The following is a 22,951-nucleotide window of genomic DNA, read 5'->3' as shown; positions in this document are numbered from 1 at the left end:
TAGGTTGCACCTCACAAAGGCTGGGAAGAAGGTGTTTGGCCACAGCATGAAGAACTTCATCAGGAGGGCTTTAAACTGAATCCTACAGGGAAGGGAGACATAAAGTTGGTGGTAACAATGGACGAAGGCTCATGCACCGCAACAGAGAGAACAGCTCTAATAGCGCCCAATAATAGTCTTCACAAACATGTAGGAAAAAAGACAGACCATTACGCACATGGTCTTGGATGTCTATATACTAATGCCCAGAGTATGGGAAACAAACAGAATGAACTTGAACTCTTAATACAGGAGGAAAATTATGACTTGATAGGTGTAACTGAGACTTGGTGGGATGACTCTCATGACGGATATAACTTGAAGGATATAACTTGTTCAAAAAGAACAGGAGGAACAGAAAGGGAGGTGGGGTTGCACTAGATGTGAAAAATACATATCTCTGCACAGAAATACAGGAGGATGAGCTTGGTAGCCCCATCGAGAGCATCTGGGTTAAAATAAACGGAGCAAAGAATAAAAGGAACCTGGTGGTCAGAGTCTACTACTGGCCACCCAATCAAGGAGAAGACAAGGATGAAACTTTTGAAAAGCAAAAGCCAATGTTTCAAGGAAGCATGATGTAATAGTAATGGGGGACTTCGATTTCCCCGATATTTGTTGGGAGACAAATTCTGCAAAACATGGTCCCTCCAGGAAATTCCTGACTTGTGTGGCAGATAACTTCCTCCTACAGAAAGTAGAGGAAGGAACTAGAGGATTGGCTATCCTTGACTTGATCCTAACCAACAGGGGTGACTTAGTGGTTAAAGTAGCAGTTATAGGAACTCTGGGGGAAAGCGACCATGTTATACTTGAGTTCTTGGTTCTAAAGGAAGCAAAAGCTGAGTGTAGCCGAACTCGAACCCTGAATTTTAGGAAAGCTGATTTTACTAAACTCAGAACAATGATCAGTAAGGTCCCATGGCAAGAAACTCTAATGAGAAAAGGAGTCCAAGATGGGCAGGAGTTTTTTTAAAAAGGAAATTCTCAAGACACAATTACAAACAATTCCACCAAGAAGAAAAGGTGGAAGACAACAGAAGAAGCCAATGTGGCTTCACAAAAAGCTTAGAGACGACCTGAAAACAAAAAAGGACACATATAGGAAGTGGAAAGAAGGCCAAGTAACAAAGGAAGAGTACAGGCAGGTAGCACAGAATTGCAGGGATGGTGTCAGGAAGGCTAAAGCTGAGAAAGAGCTGAGGTTAGCGAGGGATGCTAAAAGCAACAAAAAGGCTTTCTTCAGCTACATGCATAGTAAAAGACAGAGGAAAGAAATGGTGGTTCAGCTATTAAATAAGGATGGGAAAATGATAACAGAGGACAAAGAAAAGGCAGAGGTGCTCAATTCCTACTTTGGCGAGCAGGATTGCAGCTTGAGATCGATAGGCATATGGTCAAGGAACATCTAATTACTTTGAATGAGTTCAAATTTCCAGGGCCAGATGAACTGCATCCTAGAGTAATAAAGGAACTGGCAGAAGAACTCTCAGAACCGCTGTCTATTCTCTTTGAGCAATCATGGAGGACGGGTGAAATGCCAGATGACTGGAGGAGGGCTAATGTTGTTCCTATCTTCAAAAAGGATAAAAAGGAGGAACCTGGGAACTACAGACCAGTCAGTCTGATATCAATCCCTGGGAAAATTCTGGAGCAGTTTATAAAGCAATCCATCTGTAAGCACCTTGAAAACAATGCAGTGATTAGTCGAAGCCAACATGGATTTGTCAAGAACAAATCCTGCCAGACGAATCTGATCTCATTTCGTGATCAAGTAACCTCCCTTGTGGACTGTGGAAATGCTGTGGACATAATATACCTCGACTTCAGCAAAGCTTCGACAAAGTGCCCCATGATATCCTGATGAGCAAACTAGCTCAAAGTGGGCTAGATGAAACAACGATCCGGTGGATCCACAGTTGGCTACAGAATTGGACTCAAAGACTGCTTATCAATGGGATCTTCTTAAAGTGGGGAGAGGTAACGAGTGGGGTACCACAGGGCTCAGTTCTGGGCCCAGTGCTCTTCAACATTTTTATTTATGACTTGGAGGAGGAGGTGCAGGGAACGCTGATCATATTTGCAGATGACACAAAATTGGGCGGGATAGCTAATACTTTGGAAGACAGAAACACAATTCAAAGTGATCTTGATAGACTGGCGTGCTGGGCAGAAAATAACAGAATGACATTTAATAGGGATAAATGCCAAGTTCTGCACCTAGGAAAAAGAAACCAAAGGCAGTTACAAGATGCGGGATATGTGGCTCAACAACAATACAAACGAGAAGGATCTTGGAATTGTTGTAAATCACAAGCTGAATATGAGCCAACAATGTGATGTGGCTGTAAGAAAGGCAAATGCTATTTTGGGCTGCATTCATAGAAGCATAGCTTCCCAATCCCGGGAAGTACTAGTTCCCCTCTATTCAGCACTGGTTAGGCCTCATCTGGAGTACTTCTGGGCACCACACTTTAAGAAGAATGCAGACATGCTGGAGCGGGTTCAGAGGAGGGCAACAAAGATGATCAGGGGACTGGAAATAAAGCCCTATGAAGAGAGACTGAAAGAACTGGGCATGTTTAGCCTTGAGAAGAGAAGACAGGGGAGATATAATAGCGTTCTTCAAGTACTTGAAAAGTTGTCACAGAGAGGAAGGCCAGGATCTCTTCTCGATCATGCCAGAGAGCAGGACACGGAATACTGGGCTCAAGTGACAGGAAGCCAGATTCTGGCTGAACATCAGGAAAAATGTCCTGACTGTTAGAGCAATACGACAATGGAACCAATGACCTAGGGAGGTGGTGGGCTCTCCCACACTGGAGGCATTCAAGACGAGGCTGGACAGCCATCTGTCAGGGATGCTCTGACTTGGAATGCAACCCCCTTGCATTGAGCAGGGGGTTGGACTCGATGGTCTTGTAGGCCCTTTCCAACCCTACTATTCTATGATTCTATGATTCTGGACGAAATAAATTTATGTCTACCACGCAAGTATAAATACAGTTCAAAAATGTCTCTTGATAATAGTGAACAATAGTGAATATTCTCATACAAGACCGGGTCCATTGATTTGTTTGGTGGTTCTTATTGAGGGTTCTCCTCCTTCTTGCTTCATAGATTTGCATCTATACATAGCATAGGCAAATTTTATGCAAATCTCAGTCCCCCTTTGACCTCTTTATTGGTGATACATAAGTGGCCACTGTACTTCTAATTATTTTTATAACGTGAAAATGTCCACATTTAAAAACACACCATTTTTTCTTTTAAAAGGGTGTTTGTAACTTGTCATGGTTCAAGAGAGAAGTGGAAAGTGTAATCAGAATATGTTCTAAAGACTGATTAGCCAAAATGCAAGTTCACATGCTTGAAAGCCCTTCTTTTTTTCTGGAGTTGTCTCATGATTTCTAAATCTTACCACCAGGAGTAAAGATATTACCTACCCATGTTAGTGCCACACATTTATTGTACTGCTGGCATCCCTAGCGGGCTTGAAGGTGTGATTCTTTTATTCTTCCCTTTCCTGGCTTTGTTCCTTGGAGCCAAATGCAACTGTGTTAGTCTGTTCAGACATACCCCAAACCACTATAGAACAACTTTGTACCCTCATGCATAGTGCCAGCTCCATGGGAAGACTGTAATGCTTATAAGCTGCCTACAATGTAGATCAATGCAATCACAGAGAGAGCTTCTGTGCCATTGTCAATGGCAACCAGTAACGTGTGGCACTAACTTGGGTAAGCAACTTGCAAATATGTGGTAAGCAACTTGCGAATATTACAAGCCATGGCTGTAGCCCCCATCACTGTGCAGAAGCAATTTTGTTAGCTAGATGTCTACGTGGGGGCTGGTTGTAACATTTGAATCAGCTTTCATGTGTTCGTTTCTGTCAACACCATCCTCTTCACGCACAATTATATTTCATCTGTGTATCATAGCCTTTAAATTAATGTATGCACTCAGATGCCTCTACTGAAAATCTGAGAACTACTGTAGCATAGTGGCTAAATCTCTGCATTGTGAGGAAGCCAAGAAGCCTCTGCCTGAAATTATAGCAAAGTTGTAAAATGTTCTTTTAGCAGAAGATTTAGCTTGAAATGGGGTGCGTGAGTGTGGCGGGGGGGGGGGTCGGGTCTCAAATCTTTCCTAGCTCACCTTTCTTGCTGCCACATTTTTTGTGGTCCTGGTCACTTCTTAGCAGCTGCCATTCCCCCCCACCCCCAACAAGTAGAAGGCATCTGGGAAGCATTGCCTTCCTTCTGCCTGGTCCCTGAGTGGTGCTGTGTTACCATGTACATTGTCCTGAGGGTATGCAGAATAAGAGCAGTGCTCCCCTCCCTTCCTCTGCCTGCCTGCCTGTTCAGGGAAAAAGGATGGCCACCAGCCATTGTGGGATGCCAGTGAGTCCCAGAGCTGTGGGTGGCAAATTCTCCCTCTTTTTGCTTCCCCTGAAAATCCACAAAATGACACCCTCAACATCACCACCTGCAGATGGGGTGGCAGCCCTAGTTGAAATTTTGGCTTCAACATGAACTCACTGGGTAGTTATGGCTTGCGGGGGGAATTCTCTTAGTCTCAGCCTCGCCCTCGCCTATACACACACACACACACACACACACACACAAATACAGTACTGTGCAAAAGTCTTAGGCCACCACCAGCTTTGTTGTTTTAGCAAAGTTTTAATGACCATAATTATTTTTCAGTCTCTGTATTAAGATACAAACAGAAAATACAGGAAATATGTACAGGCAAAAGTCAGTATTTAGTGTGACCTCCCTTGGCTCTAAGCACATCTTGAACTCTTTTGGGGAGACTATCCTGAAGTTTTCTGAAGTAATCTTCTGGTATATTATACCAGGCTTCTTTCAGCACTTCCCAGGGTTCTTCTTTAGATGTAGGTTGTCTTTTATTTATTTCTCTGTCCAGGTGATCCCATACTGCCTCTATAATATTCAGGTCTGGACTCTGTGGAGGCCAGTCCATGACTGTCAGTGTTTTAACAGCTGTTTTCCTCGCTAAATATGATTTCACTGCATTACCAGTGTGCTTGGGATTGTTATCATGCTGAAAAATGAAACCATTCCCAATCGGGCGCTTTCCAGAAGGAATGGCATGATGAATTAAAATCTGTCTGTACTTTTCAGCATTCATGATCCCATCAATACGGACAAGATCGCCAACACCACTGGCACAAATGCAGCCCCAAACCAGGACAGACCCCCCACCATGTTTCACTGAAGGCTGCAAGCACTCATTCGTCCATATCTCTCCAACTCTTCTTCTCACATATTGTCGACGATTGGACTCCAAAATTTCAAACTTGGATTCATCACTCCATAATACTCTTTTCCACTGATCCTCATTCCAATCTTTGTGAGCTTTAGCATATCTTAGCCTTTTCACCCTGTTCCCCTTCCGCAAAAGTGGTTTCTTGGCTGCTACCCTTCCACGAACCATTCCTGGCCAGGCGCCTGCTGTTACTCTAGTGTAAGGGGAGGTCACACTAAATACTTGCCACTTTAGACTATGGAAGCTGTTTTTTTCTGATTTTTTTTTCTATTGTTGAATACTGCATACAAATTTCCTGTATTTTCTGGTTGTATTCTAATGAAGAGACTGAGAAATAATTATATGTGGTCATTATACCATTGCTAAAACAACAAATCTTATGGTGGCCTAAGACTTTTGCACAGTACTGTATATATATATATATATGTTGTTGTTTATTTGGTCAGTCACTTCCAACTCTTCGTGACTTAATGGACCAGCCCACGCCAGAGCTTCCTGTCGGCTGTCGCCACCCCCAGCTCCCCCAACGTTGAGTCCGTCACCTCCTGAATATCATCCATCCATCTTGCCCTTGGTCGGCCCCTCTTCCTTTTGCCTTCCACTTTCCCTAGCATCAGCATCTTCTCCAGGGTATCCTGTCTTCTCATTATGTAGCCAGTACTTCAGTTTTGCCTTGAATATCATTCCCTCAAGTGAGCAGTCTGGCGTTATTTCCTGGACTATGGACTGGTTTGATCTTCTTGCAGTCCAAGGCACTCTCAGAATTTTCCTCCAGCACCACATTTCAAAAGCATCTATCATCCTTCACTCAGCCTTCCTTATGGTCCAGCTCTCGCAGCCATAGGTTACTACAGGGAATACCATTGCTTTAACTATGCGGACCTTTGTTGTCAGTGTGATGTCTCTGCTCTTCACTATTTTATCAAGATTTGTCATTGCTGTCCTCCCAAGAAGTAAGCATCTTCTGATTTCCTGGCTGCAGTCAGCGTCTGCAGTAATCTTTGCGCCTAGAAAGACAAAGTCTGTCACTGCCGCCATGTTTTCTCCCTCTATTTGCCAGTTATCAATCCAGCTGGTTGCCATAATCTTGGTTTTTTTGAGGTTGAACTGCAACCCAGCTTTTGCACTTTCTTCTTTCACCTTCGTCATGAGGTTCCTCAGCTCCTCCTCGCTTTCAGCCATCAAAGTGGTATCATCTGCATATCAGAGATTGTTAATGTTTCTTCCAGCGATTTTAACTCCAGCCTTGGCTTCATCAAGCCCAGCACGTCGCATGATGTGTTCTGCATACAGGTTGAATAGGTAGGGTGAGAGTATACAACCCTGCTGTACTCCTTTCCCAATCTTAAACCAGTCCCTGGCTTTCTCCATTATCCAGCGGATATTGGCAATTTGGTCTCTAGTTCGTCTGCCTTTTCTAAACCCAGCTTGTACATCTGGCAATTCTCGTTCCATGAATTGCTGGAGTCTATCTTGCAAGATCTTGAGCATTACCTTACTGGCATGTGAAATAAGTGCCACTGTTCGATAGTTTGAACATTCTTTGGTGCTTCCCTTTTTTGGTATGGGGATATAAGTTGATTTTTTCCAATCTGTTGGCCATTCTTGTGTTTTCCAAATTTGCTGGCATATGGCATGCATCACCTTGACAGCATCATCTTGCAAGATTTTAAACAGTTCAGCTGGAATACCATCATCTCCTGCTGCCTTGTTATTAGCAATGCTTCTTAAGGCCCATTCAACCTCACTCTTCAGGATGTCTGGCTCTAGCTCACTGACCACACCGTCAAATCTATCCCCGATATTATTATCCTTCCTATACAGATCTTCCGTATATTCTTGCCACCTTTTCTCGATCTCTTCTGCTTTTGTTAGGTCCTTGCCATCTTTGTTTTTGATCATACCTATTTTTGCCTGGAATTTACCTCCGATGTTTCTAATTTTCTGGAAGAGGTCTCTTGTCCTTCCTATTCTATTATCTTCTTCTGCTTCCGCGCATTGCTTGTTTAAAAATAATTCCTCATCTCTTCTGGCTAACCTCTGGAATTTTGCATTTAATTGGGCATCTCTCCCCCTATCATTGTTGCCTTTTGCTTTCCTTCTTTCTTGGGCTGCTTCCAGTGTCTCAGCAGACAGCCATCTTGCCTTCTTGGTTTTCTTTTTCTTTGGGATGTTTTTTGTTGCCGCCTCCTGAACAGTGTTGCGAACTTCTGTCCATAGTAGGGGTGCATGAAAGCCACTTACCTGGTCTCGCAGCTTGCTTCGCGGTGGGGGGGAGGCGCTTCGCTGCTCCCCCCGAAGTTCAGGCTGGGGGGGGAGGCTTCCCTCCTCACCCGGCCGAAATTCAGTCCGGGAGGGAGGCTTCCCGCTCGCCCGGCCGAAATTCAGGCCGGGGAGGAGGCGCCTCGCCCGGCCACGAAATAAAAAGTTAAAAAAAAAAACGCCCCCGTGATAGGCTACGTGACGATTTACGTAGCCTATCATGGCTAGATCTGCAAATAGCGTTGCCCTTATTTTCGCCGTAGTCTACGTAATCTTTACGTAGACTACAGCGACCAAATAAGGAACGCGAATGGCAGCTCCCTATGAGGGCCGCCATTTGCGTATGCGCTTTTTTTTTTTTAAAGTCACCCGTGATAGGCTACGTGACGATTAACGTAGCCTATCACGGCTCACTTTGCAGATCTAGCCATGATAGGCTACGTAAATCGTCACGTAGCCTATCACGGGGGCGTGTTGTTGTTTTTTTTACTTTTATTGGAATGGCGGCAGCAGCAGCAGCCGGTCAAAAGACCAGCTGCCGCCCCCACCCCTGTCAAAGACCTGTCGAACCGCCGCCGGGACCCGCCGCCGGGAGGGACATTCGTGAAAGGTAAGTCCCATCCCGGGGGGGGGGGGGGCGGAGGGTGGAGAATTTCTCCCCGAAACTACTTCGGGGGGCCGAATACGTTGGCACTCGGCCCCCCGAAGTTTCAGGGAGAAATTCTCCCCCATCCCTAGTCCATAGTTCTTCCGGGACCCTATCTACTAAATCTAGTCCCTTAAATCTATTCTTCACCTCCACTGCATATTCATTAGGAATATTAGTGAGCTCATATCTAACTGATATGTGGGTCCTCCCTATTCTCTTTAGTCTGATTCTAAATTGTTCAATAAGCAGTTCGTGATTTGAACTACAATCAGCTCCAAGTCTTGTTTTTACCGACTGCATAGATGTCCGCCACCTTTGGCTACAAAGGATGTAGTCAATCTGATTTCGGTGTCAACCGTTTGGTGAAGTCCATGTATAAAGTCGTCTCTTAGGTTGTTGGAAGACAGTGTTTGTTATGCACAGTGAGTTGTCTTGGCAAAATTCTATCAGCCTATGTCCTGCTTCATTTTGTTCTCCCAGACCATGCTTGCCTGTAATTCCAGGTGTTGTTTGACTACCTAGCTTAGCATTCCAGTCTCCTGTAATGAAAATAACATCTTTGTTTGGCGTACTATCCAGTAGGTGCTGCAGATCCTCATAGAACTGATCTACTTCTGCTTCTTCAGCATCTGTGGTTGGGGCGTAAATTTGGATCACTGTGATGTTAAATGGCGTACCCTGAATTCGAATTGAGATCATTCTGTCATTTTTTGGATTGTATCCAAGCGCTGCTTTAGCCACTTTATTATTAATTATGATGGCTACTCCATTTCTTCTGTGGTCCTCTTGTCCACAGTAATAGATCTGGTGGTCATTTGATGTGAAGTGGCCCATTCCAGTCCATTTCAGTTTACTGACACCCAAAATGTCTATATTTAATCTTGACATCTCCCCAATAACCACATCCAATTTGCCCTGGCTCATAGATCTTACATTCCAGGTTCCTATGGTGTGTTGATCTTTAGAATATCGGATTTGTCGTTCCTCACCAGCACCATCGGCTGCTAGCCATCCTTTTGGCTTTGAGCTAGCTGCGTCATCACATCTGGGGCTAGTTGAACTTATCCTCTGATCCTCCCCAGTAGCATTTTGACCATCTTCCGACCTGGGAGTCCCATCTTCTGATGGCATACCGACATATCTCTGGTTGTACTGATCCATTAAGTTTTCATGGCAAGAATACTGGGGTGGATTGCCGTTTCCTTCCCCAGGGATCGTATTTAGTCTGACCTCTCTGCCATGACCTTGCCGTCTTGGGTGTCCCTTCACGGTTTAGCTCATGACGTCATTGAGGTGCTCAAGCTTCAGCACCACGACAAGGTAACGATCTCCTTTGCTGAAGATATATATATATATAGCCACCTTGAATGTCATTTTTCTGATTGATTGATTGATTTGTACTCCACCTTTCTACACACACAAAAATGGCATTCAGTGGGACTTCTTGGTAGAAAGGCAGAGCAGAAATCAAATACATAAATAGATAAATAAAGCAGCCTTCCCCAACCTGGTACCCTCCAGATGTGTTGGACTACAACCCCAGAATCCCCCAGGCAACATAGCTGGCTGGAGGATTCTGAGAGTTGTAGTCCAACACATCTGGAGGGTACCAGGTTGGGGAAAGCTCCCATATAGGGATGATACTGCCATAATTTGCAGGGTATTTGTTAAGGATCAGTAAGGTTATCCCAGACATACTCTGCTTACTGTTAGGAGCAGTGGAAGAAAGAGATATCCCCCACGTGCCTTGGATCATTTTTATTAATTTAATATCTTATACCACCCTTCAATCATATCCCCAGGGCAGTTTTAAGGGAAGGACAATAGCTCAATGGTGTTTTATTTATTTAATTTTTTATTTTAAAAAAATTCTTGGCCACCTTTCAGGGCAGAAGCCCTCCCAAGGCAGCTCACAGCAATAAAATACATAAAAACAGTTAAAATATTAAAAATGATAAAGACAATAAAATAGCGATAAAACAGCAATAAAAGCAGACAGTAAAACCAGCAACAACAACAGCAATAACAGCAACAATAGCAGTCATATCAAGGTAAAATAATATGCTTTCAAGGTCTTCTTAAAAGCCTGTAATGATGGCGCATGGCAGACCTCCAATGACAACTTATTCCAAAGCTGTGGGGCCACTGCAGAAAAGGCCCTCTCATGTGTGGTCACCCACCTAACTTCTCTCACAGGCAGGCAAATGAGAAGGGCCTCTCTTTCTGATCTTAAAGTGTGGACAGGCTGATACAGGTGAAGGTGGTCCTTCAAGTAACTTGGTCCCAAACCATTTAAGGCTTTAAAGGCCAAACCAGCACTTCAAATTGGCTCAGAAACACACTGGTAACCAGTGCAGCTGGTGCAGCATAGGTGATCAAATCGCTTTGTCCCCACCAGTGCTCAGGCAGCCACATTCTGCACCAGCTGAAGTTTTTGAACTATCTTCAAAGGCAGCCCCATGTACAGTGCATTACAGTAGTCCAGCCCGGACGTGACTAGTGTGGATAACTGAAGGAAGGTCCATCCTCTCCAGACAGGGCTGCAGTTGGCATACCATCCTAAGCTGGTAAAATGCACTCGTGGACACCACAGCCACCTGGGCTTCCCCAGTTAGCTCAGAGTCCAGGAGGACTCCCAGACTGTGCACTTGGACTTTTAGGGGGAGCGCAACCCCACTTAAGACTAGTTGTAAACTTCCATCTGAAGTAGTTGGTTTCCCAACCCACAGTACCTCCACCTTGTCTGGATTAAGTTTCAGCTTATTCACCCTCACCCATCCCAAAACAGCCTCCAGACACTGCTTCAAGAGTTCCACAGCCTCCCTGGGATGTGCAGATGGAATTGAGAGGTAAAGCTGAGTATCATCCACATACTGATGACATTTCAGCCCAAACCACCTGATGACTTCCCCCAGTGGTTGTACGTAGATGTTGAAAAGCATGGGGGACAAGATAGAACCTTGTGGCACCCCATAGGCTAACAGCCATAACTTCTGGAGTGGAATAGAAGTCCCCCAGCACCACCTTCTGAGAGTGCTCCTCCAAAAAGGACCAGAACCACTTTAAAACTGTGCCTCCCAAGTTCAATCTTGATAAATGATCCAGAAAGATATCATGGTCGATGGTATCGAAAGCCGCTGAGAGGTCCAGAAGAACCTACAGGGTTGCACTCCCCCCATCCATTCCCCAGCATAAGTCATCAACCAGAGTTACCAAGTCTGTTTCTGTTCCATAACCAGGCCTGATACCTGATTGGAATGGTTCTAGATAATCAGTTTCATCCAAAATGGTTTGCATGCAGAAGGATGGCCACCAGTTTAATCCCTGTTATCTTCAGTTGAAAAGGTCACCAGGTATCAGGGGATGGGGAAGATCTCTGCTTGAGATCCTGGAAAGCTGCTACCAGAACTAGAAAGTTCTGGGCAAGATAGACCAGTGGGCTGACTCAGTATTAGCCAGCTTCATACGTTCATAAGATAATGTATGAGAAGTACTCTGAAAATGCTGTGTAAATGCCAACTATTATGAAGTTACTAGTTCCGTGGAGGCAGCTTTTCTTTTTGAGCACTCTCTCACAAGATTTAGAAATATTTAACTTTACAATGCACTTACCATTTGATTTACAGACTAGAATTGGCCAGAATTTACTTTTCATGTTGTTGTTCATTTTTCTCCCTGGCTGAGCTTTACTACTAACCTGTTAGGTCAAGGGATCTCTTAAGGCTGTTAAATTCTATTATTCTATTATGTTATGTAATGTTTCTACAAGATGATTGGCAACCTCGTGTTTTGCTTCCTGGATGGGTCGTTTTTCTCCTTATTGCGTTCAGTTTAGTTCTGAGCTTATTGCAGGCAGAAATAGTACATTTTCAAATTATAGTGAAAGACATTTCACAGATGTTAATTTGTATGTATCAAGGCATTCACTGAATCTAGCATGTGTTGGCAGCATACAATTGAAAATTTACGTTTAGACAGAACTGAGCTTTGTGTGATTTCATTGCCAATGGCCGTGCAGATGCCTTTTGTAGATAGAGGCCTGTGTTCTACTAGGGACAATAAAAGAACATGCTGATTTAGGCAGATCTTCGTGGTTTCCCTGAGTTAACATTAGGGATGTCTGTGATCGTTTGAGTGACTGTTCGTGGTTGCCTCTCTCTCAGCAGTTACCCAGGTTCTTCCATAGGAATTGTACAGCTATTCCACGGTCTCTGCAATGCAGCTGGCTTCTCACATGCCAGGTCAGCCCGGAGATCTTCCTTAGTGAGCCAGCTCTTTGACGTTTTGAGATCTGAATTGAAATTAAATATAAATTTCTTCTATTCTCAGTGCTTTATTTTATTTCTATACTTTTAGTTTGCCCTAAGCAAGCGCCCGAAGAAGTGTCTTCCATTCGGGACTCAAGCCTTACGAATGCACCAGTGCAAAGCAAGCTAGTGTCTTCCTTCCAACAGCACACCAAAAAGGCACTTAAACAGGTAAGCTAACATTTGATGATGGATTTAAGTTATGCTTTTTTAAGGAAAAAAAAGTTAGCCAGATTTTAGAGTACTGTATCTAAACTTACTGCCAACTTGTCTGTCCTGATGTCATCTTTGTTTTACCCAGGCAGTTAAGTATTTTGGCATCCTTCGTGCAAAAGGCAGATTCCACCCCAGTAGTCTCCTTAATCAGAACCACAAGTGCTGACTTGGGCAAGAGTGTTTTCAGAATGGAACCATTCTGAAAAATAACTGGAAGTGTCAGATTCAGGAAGGGTGTGAGTGTCGTGCATGGCCCTCATTTTGCATGGCCATGGGTTTGTGATGTGGCAAGGAGTGTGCAAGGCCGCATCCTCATATGACCTGAGCATGTCCCCAAGCCATGCTAAGATGCCACCTCTCATTCCTGAAGGAGCCAGTAAAAATGCCAATCTCCTTGCCATGCTGGAGGCTTGCAGCATTTCTCAAACCATTCTGGAGTCTGGGTGCAGTGAAACCACTGGGCTTGCTTAGCGCTATCTGGTATTGATGACCCAAAAGGGCTCTAATCTGGTGTGGGTCTGGAAGCTAGCATGACACAAGTTGTTTCGTTATGCATTAGCAATCCCTTTTAGCCAACATACTCTAACAATCAAGGGTGGATTACGAGCAAATGGACCCGGCTTTGCATGGGTTGGGAAGAGCCCTTAGTTTGATACAACAAAGCCTTACACACCTGTCAGAGTTGGAGATGTTCTGACTGCCCCATCTGAGTGAAGCCACACCCACTGGAACTCCTAGGGATGGTCTCTGCCATGGAGTTACCTGTGTATTGTATTTATATTACTTTTCAGCCAATTTCAGTTTTTGTTTACTAAATGCTATTAATTTTATAGTGGTTTTTGTATGGTTAAAATTTGCTCGCTGCAGTACTGAATTGTTATGCCTAGTTTGGTTGAAATCAATGAAGTGGTATTGAAGCAGTAAATCTGTAAAAAAATTGATTGGCTGCCATTTTGTTTCAAGATAACAAATGACATTTTCACTATGCCTAAAGCATCCCAGATAGAGGTAGAACAAATCCTAAACGTTTCATAACAATCAGAGATATGGTTTTCGAGTCCATCGAGGACATACAAATAAATACTTCCATTTATATATATAGATTATGGCAATATTTCACTCATTGTGGTCCTCCTTCAGGCAACCCATGGAGAGGGCATATATGTGGGTGGATGAGGATCCTGGCCATCCCAGGATACTCAAGGGAAAGGGCTCCGGCAGGTGCTTGTGCCACTTTCAGTAACAATCCAAGCCTGTCTCTCACTTTGAATATCATGGTGTTAGGAGAGCAATTGTTATAGAAGGATCTTAAAGATGCGATGAAGTCATGCAGCATAAGTGTTCTGTTAAGAAGAGGCTTAATAGCAGTAAGACAAAATGAGCAAAATCAACTGAGGGAGAAATCCATGAATGCAATTAACAGAAACATTGTTAACATAAATGTTCAGGAGGGAGCTGCAAATACTTGTATGCAAATACCATATGCATTGCTTGCATATGGTAAGGCAATTAATGAAAACTTGGTTAATTTTTAAATGGTTATAGTTGTCTGAAATGATGGATATTACAGATCTCAGCAGAATCTCTCTCCCGCCCCACATACTGAACACTTAGGCTGATGTGGTTTGGCCGAAGGTGGTTCCCCCTTCCCCCACTCTTTTCGTCTTACATTCCAGGTATTCATTACTACCAGATGCAGGCGGCTGGATTTGATTTAATACAAAACTGTAAATCCTATCTGATAGGTGAATGAACTTTAAGCAGCAATTTTTGTTCAGAAAATTGCTGTTGGGAGTTAGTTCCCCTACTGTATATCCACTCCTCAGACTTTCTATTGCTTTTATGGACTTATAATGTGCTTTCATTCCACTACAAATAGCCTACAGTGCCTCTGAATACACAGAGATGTTAAGCAATCGTATGTGACACTCACCACCTGATATTAACTTACTGGATCTGTTCTGTAATCACAGGAGCTGAACCTTTAACATGTTCTGGGAATAAACTGCTTACATTGTAGAGCACCAGAAGCAATGTAGGCTTGGCTGTATTTTTATTTTGTCTTTAACACACTGATTCCCTACAATATAGTACCTTAAGAATTCAGAAGTTTTTTTCCATTCAGTACATTAAATAAAGGCAAAGAGTTGCAGGTATATGCACTCATCATACTTGAGCTTGCTTTTTAAAAACAGTATTAGATAGGGGTGAAAGCAATAGGAGGCAAGGTGATTCAGACTTGATCAGCCTTTACTCATGGTTTCCCTGGCAAATTTCTGTTTACATTTATTTTGTATTTATAGTATTTATATACTGCCTTTCCACAAATGTCACCAAGGCAGTAGACAACAATTCAAACAAACCCAGTAATATATGAACATATAAAAACAATAAAACCATATTAAAACAGCACTAAAACATTAAAACTACTACTCACAATTTAGAAGATAGAAGTAAAGAGATGTGTCTGAATAACCAAGAGAGTGGGGGCTAGTATTAGGTCTGAAGGGAGAGCATTCCACAATTTTGGAGTGATGCAGGAGAAAGGCCTTTCACACATACCCTACAAATTGAGCCTGGAAAACAATTGGCTATCAGTGCAGATCTTTCAATCGAGGTGATATGATTGTGATACCATGCACTGGTTAGCAGCCTTGCTGCCACATTTTGCACCAATTGAAGTTTCCAGATGCTCTTCAGGAGTAGAGTATATTGCAATACTGTAACCAAGGCATGGATAATTGTTGCCAGATCAGACTGATTCAGGAATGATCACAGCTGGTGCACTAAATGTAATTGTGTAAATGCACCTCTTGCCACCAGCACCACCTGAAAATCCAGTGACAGTTTAGTAGGATCAAGGAGCACTCTCAGGCTATGAACCTAACATTTCAGGGGGAGTGCAACCCCTTCCAGACCAGGTTGAATCCCAATTCCCGAGTCAGGCTTTCTGCTGACTAACAGCACCTCCATCTTGTCTGGGTTCGATCTCAGCTTGTTCACCCTTATCCAACCCAGGCAACTTTCCAAGTTCTTAACTGCTTCCTTGGAGTTAGGCAATAAAGAGCAGTAGAACTCTTTGTACTAGATGCCTTCACAGACAATTAGTTGTCTACAATGCACTGTCCATCTATGAAGCTCACTACATGGCTTTGGGCTGGTCATTGTATCACATTGGGTAGCCCCTCAGCCCTGAGCTCCTTTGTAAAAGGATGGGATATATGTAAATAAATGTTGCTCCAGTTGGCCTGGCCAGAAGTAAATACAACTAGGACAGAAGATGTGGAGTACTGGCAGACAGCAGCAGCTCCTGTGCTAGTCCTTGAACCTAGAAAGGGGCTGAGGCTGGGGAGCAGGGAAGAGAAAGAATGGTGGAAAGAGAATCAGTACCCAAAGCAGGCTCCCTATTGACAATGGCATTCTCCCCAGCTTTCACTTCAGCAGTAGCAGCGATGACAGCACATGGTGATGGCAGAACCACTATCAGTAGCAGCTAGAAGGAAGTAGCAGAGGCAAGGAAGGCTACGTGGGGTGTGGTGAAGCTAGCAGCCTCAGGAAAGGTGGTAGTCCTGATGCTTGAAGTAGCCATGGTCTCAGTCGTCCTTCTTAGCTTCCCTCCAGGCTGAGGCTCACGTGCCTCAAAGGAGATGGTTGGGGCTCAGGAAGCAACTCAGGGGAGCCTCTCTCCTGCCTCCTCTCTCATAGAAAGATAGGAAACTGCCTTATTGCATGGGGATGGGCAACTTGTGATCCTCCAGATGTTGTTGGACAGCATCTCCCATCGCTATTGGCTATGCTGGCTAGGCTTGATGAGAGTTGCTGCCAACAACATCTGGAGGGCCACACGTTTCTCATCCCCGTTAGAGCAAGTCAGGCCATTGGTCCATCTAGCTCAGCACGGTCTACACTGACTGGCAGAGGCTCTCTGATGGGGATGGTTCCGAACCCTGCCTGGAACTACCAGGTATTGAACTTGGGACCTACCACTGAGCTATGGCCCTTCCCTTGAGGTCCAGCTGTGCAGACAAGGTTGAGACGTGACTAGAGAGGTAAGAAATGGATTTCAGGCTGACTGAGAGCCAAAGCACAATTACTCTAAAGTTGTAGCTAGCAGCTGCGTCTTTTTTTACTCTAGAGTAAATGCTTTTTACCCTTTTAGAGTAAAATGCTTTACTCTAGAGAAAGTGCACTTGCTTTGATGGATCACTATTTGGCAAATGTTTGGCAAATCTGGCTTGTGATCCCCATGCTTACTCTAGAGTTAAAACCCCTGGCTACATTTTTAAAATAATGTATGATTTCGGTCTGATAAAGGTGGTGGTGGTGATGGAAATACTCTTCAGCTAAGCAAGCATTTTGGCACTTAAAGGCAAATGCTAGACCAGAGCTGTGTTGTCTGAGGCAAAACAGCAGGGTCTATAGGGCACAGGAGTGGAATGGGCTCCCACAATAAATTAAATAAAAAAGTTTCATTGCCAGAATTGGTTGCTATCTTAACATAGTCCTTATCTTAATATCTTAACATAGTTCTTCAAGTAAAATGAATAGATTTCCCCCCTAAATACTGTGGAATTCAAAAATTTATTTCCTTTTAAAAAAAACACCCTTTAATTCCAGTGCTTAATCAAGGGAACAAAATTGAAATGTTAGAGCAATCATAATGATTTAAGAACTGCCTTCTGAAGACCGGCTGCCGAGTATTTTCCTTGAAAGCTTTATAACTGCAAAGAGAGAGGAAATTTCCAGAGTATTATTTCTCACTGCCCCCTCTATAAGCCAAGATGAGAATGGAGAATGGAGAATACTAGTGATTCACTAAAATTCTCCTCTTGCACTCTGCCCGTGCCTATGGCTTTGAAGAAATGTGGGCGCGTAGGAGCTGTCATAAGGTTCGTCTGCATTTTGTAAACATCTTCCTTATTAGTTATAATGCTGAGATGCTCCTTGGTGAATGCTTTTATCATAGGGACTTTGTATGCACTGCATTCATTAAGGCCATTTCCCAACAAACAGCAGTGATTTTTTTACAAAAAGAATAATTTATTTTAAATGTGTATAAATATTGTATTTAAATATTGCATGTTGCTGGCCTACACTTGTTTCCTGTGCAGATTCTTGGCTATTTTATTTTACAACCGCAAAATAGCAGAAAACACTGTATTGATAAGGTTTGGATCAATTTAGCACCCATGGAAAAATAGAGCCTTGTCTTTTACATTTGCTAAGCCACTGATAATCATTATGTTATCTCCAACAATGCTTTTCTGTTGCCCTCCTGTTTTGTACACAGCCTAGAGGGGACAAAAGCTATGCTCAGTCATCCCATTCCATGTGCATATACCGGAAGGGGGAGGCAGGACCACCCACACTGCCTACACCCCTGTTGTTTATACCTTCCATTGAATGTGTAAAAAGATGTTCTGTATGCGTCCAGGCCGCTTTCATGCATTCAGCAACATTGAGGTAGATAAAGTGGTGCCCGTGGGCACCAATGTGCCCCCAGTTACCTTTCTTGGTGCCCACTTTTTTAATTAACAAATGTTCTTACTGGCAAGCAAAGCGTGGGCCTGCAGCCACTGCCATCTTCATTTCCCATGAATGCCACTGTACCATGCATGGGGCTCAGAGACAGTCTTAGGAAATGAGGATGGTGTTATTTAGTGTGTTGGGGCTCAGATTTCACCTCTGCCTGTATTTAGCCTTTTGGGCAACTTACTTGTCCTTTGTGACTAACCACACCTCCCATGGTAGCTGTTTGGTGGTGGTGCCTGCAACAGTTTCTCAAATTGCCCAAAAGAGGTTGCCTAAAGCTAAACACACCAAAATGTGAGGCCTGGCCAGTGTGTGCAAGCCAGCCCTTCCCTGCTGTCCATGCATTCAGAGAACAGGGCTAAGAGCTTGGTAATGTTTACTATCCAGTTCTTGGAATGCTACAGTAGCTTAAAACCAGGGCTGGTGTTCCTATGGAAGGATTTGTGGCAGAACAACCCTGTGTGTGAGAGAAAGTAACTGGTCTGAGGTCACCCAGTGGGGTTCATAGCTAAGTGTGATATATCTATATCTATATCTCAACTCCACTTGGAGGTCATCTAATCACTATATTTCAGCATCTGTTTCCCACTTGAAAATGGGAATAATAGCAGCCTTCCTCACAATACAATTGTATGAGCAAGGTAAAGAAACCTTGTTGCAGACCCCTGAGCCTTGCATTGCAAAGATCGGGGGGGGGGGGCTTTAGCTCTTATAGACTGTGGCTAACGATGCTGTTGCCCAATTTGAGAGCTGCCTGTAGAAGTGTCCTACCTTCCCTGAGGAAGGAAAATTAGGGTCTTACCATTGAAGTGGGTTTTGGAAATTATGGCTTGTGCCATGTATGGACTATAGTTGGGGCTGTTGCTAAGCCTCAAGAAGCAACTGCACCATAGAAACAGGAGTCTGAGCAGATAGAGAATAAAAGCCCAACAGCCATTCCCAACTATGGTTTGCCTCTACATTTGGAAGCAGAAACCATGGCTTGATTCTCAATATAGTGAAGCATGGTTAGGTGTGATGTCTTAACTGAGAATCTGTTCAAAAAGGCAAAGGGGTTTGGTGCACTTTAGTTTGGCATTTGTGGACTGGTGCAGAAGTCCCCTCACCCTGCGTCCGGCTTGCCTGGCTGTGGGGGGGGATGTTGCGGGTGGGGGGGAAGGGCGGGACAAGATCGAAGGCCATTTGCCCTCGCTCCCGACATCCAGGTGGGGTGGGGGCTGAGCCGGCCGATATTTAGGCCTCCCCGCCCCCTTTCCTCATTCATTCTGGCTTTTCTGGCTCCCTCCCTCCCACCCAACATGCAGTGTGGGTTGTACTGGTTGCCCTATTGGGGGCCGAGTAGGAATTTTTGCTCTTAGCCAGATTGGCCGGGCTATGGGTTTTTTGCCTACTTCATACTGCTGGTGGGATAGGGGGTAATGTAGGTTAATTGGTATCATCCGATTGCTATTTTTATCCAGTCACATAACTGTACTGGCGGTTCCGGGTGGGCACTCCACTGGGGGAGAGGACAGGTGAGCATTCGTGGGCACCGTTTCAGGTGACTGGTAAGGCCCGAGGCTCTTGGCTCCGGGTTTTGTGGCCCCAAGTTGGGAGATAAGGCTTACCTCTGAGGCTGACCCTCCTCACCCACTCAGGTTCTGTGGCTCGAGGGGTGTTGACAGGGGAAGGTCTCCCAGCCCAGAATTGGGTGTGTCGATCTGCAGGGTGGCTACAGTAGACACCATGCCTCAGACGACGAATGCCTCACTCTATACCTGTCATGATTACTTGTTTTCTATGTGCCCGCCGGTGCTTCCTTCGCAGATTGTAATATGTCAATAAATGTGGCCCAGTTTTATCCCAACTATATTTGTGTTGTCTCGTCATTTCTCCCCCCTATGCACCCGCAACTGCCCTTTTAGTAAGATGTCTAGGGCAAATATTGTTCGCTCTTTCCTCTTTACCAGAAAATGTGCTTTGTGACCTGTTTACTGAATGTTGCTTCAGCACACATGTTAACTGAAAAGAAAATAGATGGTAGTTCTCTCATGTTCTGCACCACTTGCTTGACAGCATTGGTTTCAGAAAAATGCTGTTTTGATTCTAAACTTGTTTTACTGTTGAAATAATAAACAGCAGTGCCATTAAAAGCAGCAGGGTGCAATCTGCTTCCTAGTTAACTTGTTTGCTTTTGTGCTGTGGTGGAAGAGAGATAATATTTCCCCATGGGACATTTTTCAATTGACCACATTAATAGCTTAATACTAAAATCTTTTTCCCCCCAAGAGAGAATGTCTGTCCTTTTAAAACAAAAAAGCAAAAAACAAATGAAAATGTGAATACGTTGATATACTCTCTCTTCCTTGTTCACATTGATGTGCAGGTTGGCATGACGACTTAAGCCACACATCCAAGCTTACATGTGCATTTCCCCCCTCTGCTGCTGGAAAGCAACCAACAAGTGATTTTTATTAAGATAAGGGAAATGTGTAGCTGTGAACATTTGAACATGCTTTCTGTTGTTAAAAAAGAAAGTACAACTTAAACCTTTAGATGTCTGCATATTTCTTTGTGCTAGTACATTCACAGAATATGCAGTTGTAGTTAATAAGACCAGTAATAATTTTCAAAAGGTGGGGTTAGCAGTGCTGGTCAACTTTGGGGCCACTTCGTGGTAGACATGTGGAAATATCTCAGGGCAACCCATGCATTAAACAATGGGAGCAATCCTATCACCGCTAGACAGCGGCTAGTCAGCCATAGGATATGCTGTTTTCCGGGAACCAACCTCGGAGCCCACGCTCCAAGGTTGGTTCCAGGAAAACTGACCTCCCACCATGTTCACGCTGCCTCTGAGGCACCGTGGAGAAGCCCCGTCCTCCGTGCTCAGAAGAGGAGCACGGAGTGGCTGAAAGGGGGCTAAGCTGGGGCATTCCAGGGTGGGGAGAGTGGATCTGCCTGTACGACTCATCCTATGTGTCGTACAGCAGCTGTCAGGGTGGAAACTGAGCCCATAGAGCCTCAGAGCAGTTCGGATTCTGTGGAGGAACAGCTATCTGTGGGTGAGGGGCCAGCTCATCCCTCACAGGCTCAGCACCTGGCAGAGATTCTTGCTCCCAGCATTCCAGAGATAGATAGCGACCCGGGTAGTGAGGGAATGTGGGAGGGGGGCTTCTTAGACGCTCGACGCAGACGCAAAGAGCAACGAGCGATGGAGGGCGCAGAAAGGAGGCGTAGCGCCCATTCGGCACAAAAGCAACGGCCGCCTCCTATGGACCCAAGGGAAAGAGGGAGGATCTCTCCCTAGCCCATAAGTTCTGGGTCTTCAAGTGACTCTCTTTCAAACGGGGATCAACTGCCTACTTGAAGCTTAGGCTACCCTGCTGTTCCTTGCTTTAGTCACTGGTGATTAGCATCTGAAAGAGTCATTAAGTTGTAAAAGGATTAAAGCTTTGAAAAGAAATCCTTCCGTCTGTGTCTTGAGTTGGCTATTGTAATCTACTGGGAGAAGCCGCCAGAGCGCTCCTGACAGCTTGATCCCCGTTTGAAAGAGAGTCACTTGAAGACCCAGAACTTATGGGCTAGGGAGAGATCCTCCCTCTTTCCCTTGGGTCCATAGGAGGCAGCCGTTGCTTGCGTGCCAAACAGGCGCTACGCCTCCTTTCCACGCCCTCCATCGCTCGTTGCTCTTTGCATCTGCGTTGAGCATCTAAGAAGCCCCCCTCCCACATTCCCTCACTACCTGGGTCGCTTTCTATCTCTGGAATGCTGGCAGCAGGAATCTCTGCCAGGTGCTGAGCCTGTGAGGGATGAGCTGGCCCCTCTCCCACGGATAGCTGTTCCTCCTCAGAATCCGAACTGCTCTGAGGCTCTATGGGCTCAGTTTCCACTCTGATAGCAGCATCCTCTCCCGCTCAGCCCCCCCATAGCTAGACAGCCAAAAACAGCTGTCTAGCAGAAAAAGCACGGCAGGAGATGCACGGAGGGAATGATCCTCTGATTTTGGAGGCAGCCGCCTATCTAGATAGGATTGCTCCCTTAGAGCAAGTCTATAAATTACACAGAATGAAATAGAGGACTGAGATGGCTGAATTCTGGAATGTTCCATTTCACCCTGCCGGTGGAGAAGAAGTGTGTCATGATATAGCAAGCTTCCTACATAAAGGAAACTAGCATATTAAGGGGAGGGTTATACTAAACAGTTCTTCCTGGGATTTCTTAAATGTTCTCCATGTTTAAAATATGACAACCCCCTTCCCCTCATTGCAATCTGAAATGGTAAAGTCCAAAATGCTATCACCATGGCCTACCATTTTATCCTGCAACTGTAGAATGTTGTAGAATGGCTCTGAGGATCCTAGGGAGGGTATGTGCATGACGTGGGAACCATAATCGCTGCACTGCTGCTTCCCATGTTACAGAGTTACCATTGTAAGCCCTGGTCCCCATTTGCACGATGTAGCTCTTCCCCATACCTGCATTACTTCTGTTTCTGGAAGGGGCAGTGCTGGTGTGGGGAGGAGATACAGAATGAGCTTTTCCTATTGGTCCAGTGTTTTTGACATGACCTTTGTGATGCAGAAGGAGGAGAGGAAAAGGGCTGTAGCTCAGTGGTAGAGCAACTGCTTTGCATTTAGAAGGTCCCAGGTTCAATCCCCAGCATCTCCAA

The 22,951-nt window shown here is 44.6% G+C and overlaps 1 protein-coding gene across 1 annotated transcript in view; it reads left to right on the top strand.

The window, feature by feature from the left end:
- The window catches only part of ASXL3 (ASXL transcriptional regulator 3), a 117,034-nt gene that overhangs the window by 56,122 nt on the left and 37,961 nt on the right, over positions 1 to 22,951 (top strand). Inside the window, exon 4 of the mRNA XM_084848086.1 lies at positions 12,602 to 12,723. Within this exon, the coding sequence (XP_084704212.1) occupies positions 12,602 to 12,723 (122 nt within the window). The remainder of the gene's footprint in view (positions 1 to 12,601; positions 12,724 to 22,951) is intronic.

This window comes from Heloderma suspectum, chromosome 4 (genome assembly GCF_057233095.1).
Source record: "Heloderma suspectum isolate Gila_16-S chromosome 4, 16-S_ref, whole genome shotgun sequence".
Classification (NCBI taxonomy): Eukaryota; Metazoa; Chordata; class Lepidosauria; order Squamata; family Helodermatidae; genus Heloderma; species Heloderma suspectum.
This window is presented reverse-complemented; position numbering and strand designations above follow the sequence as displayed.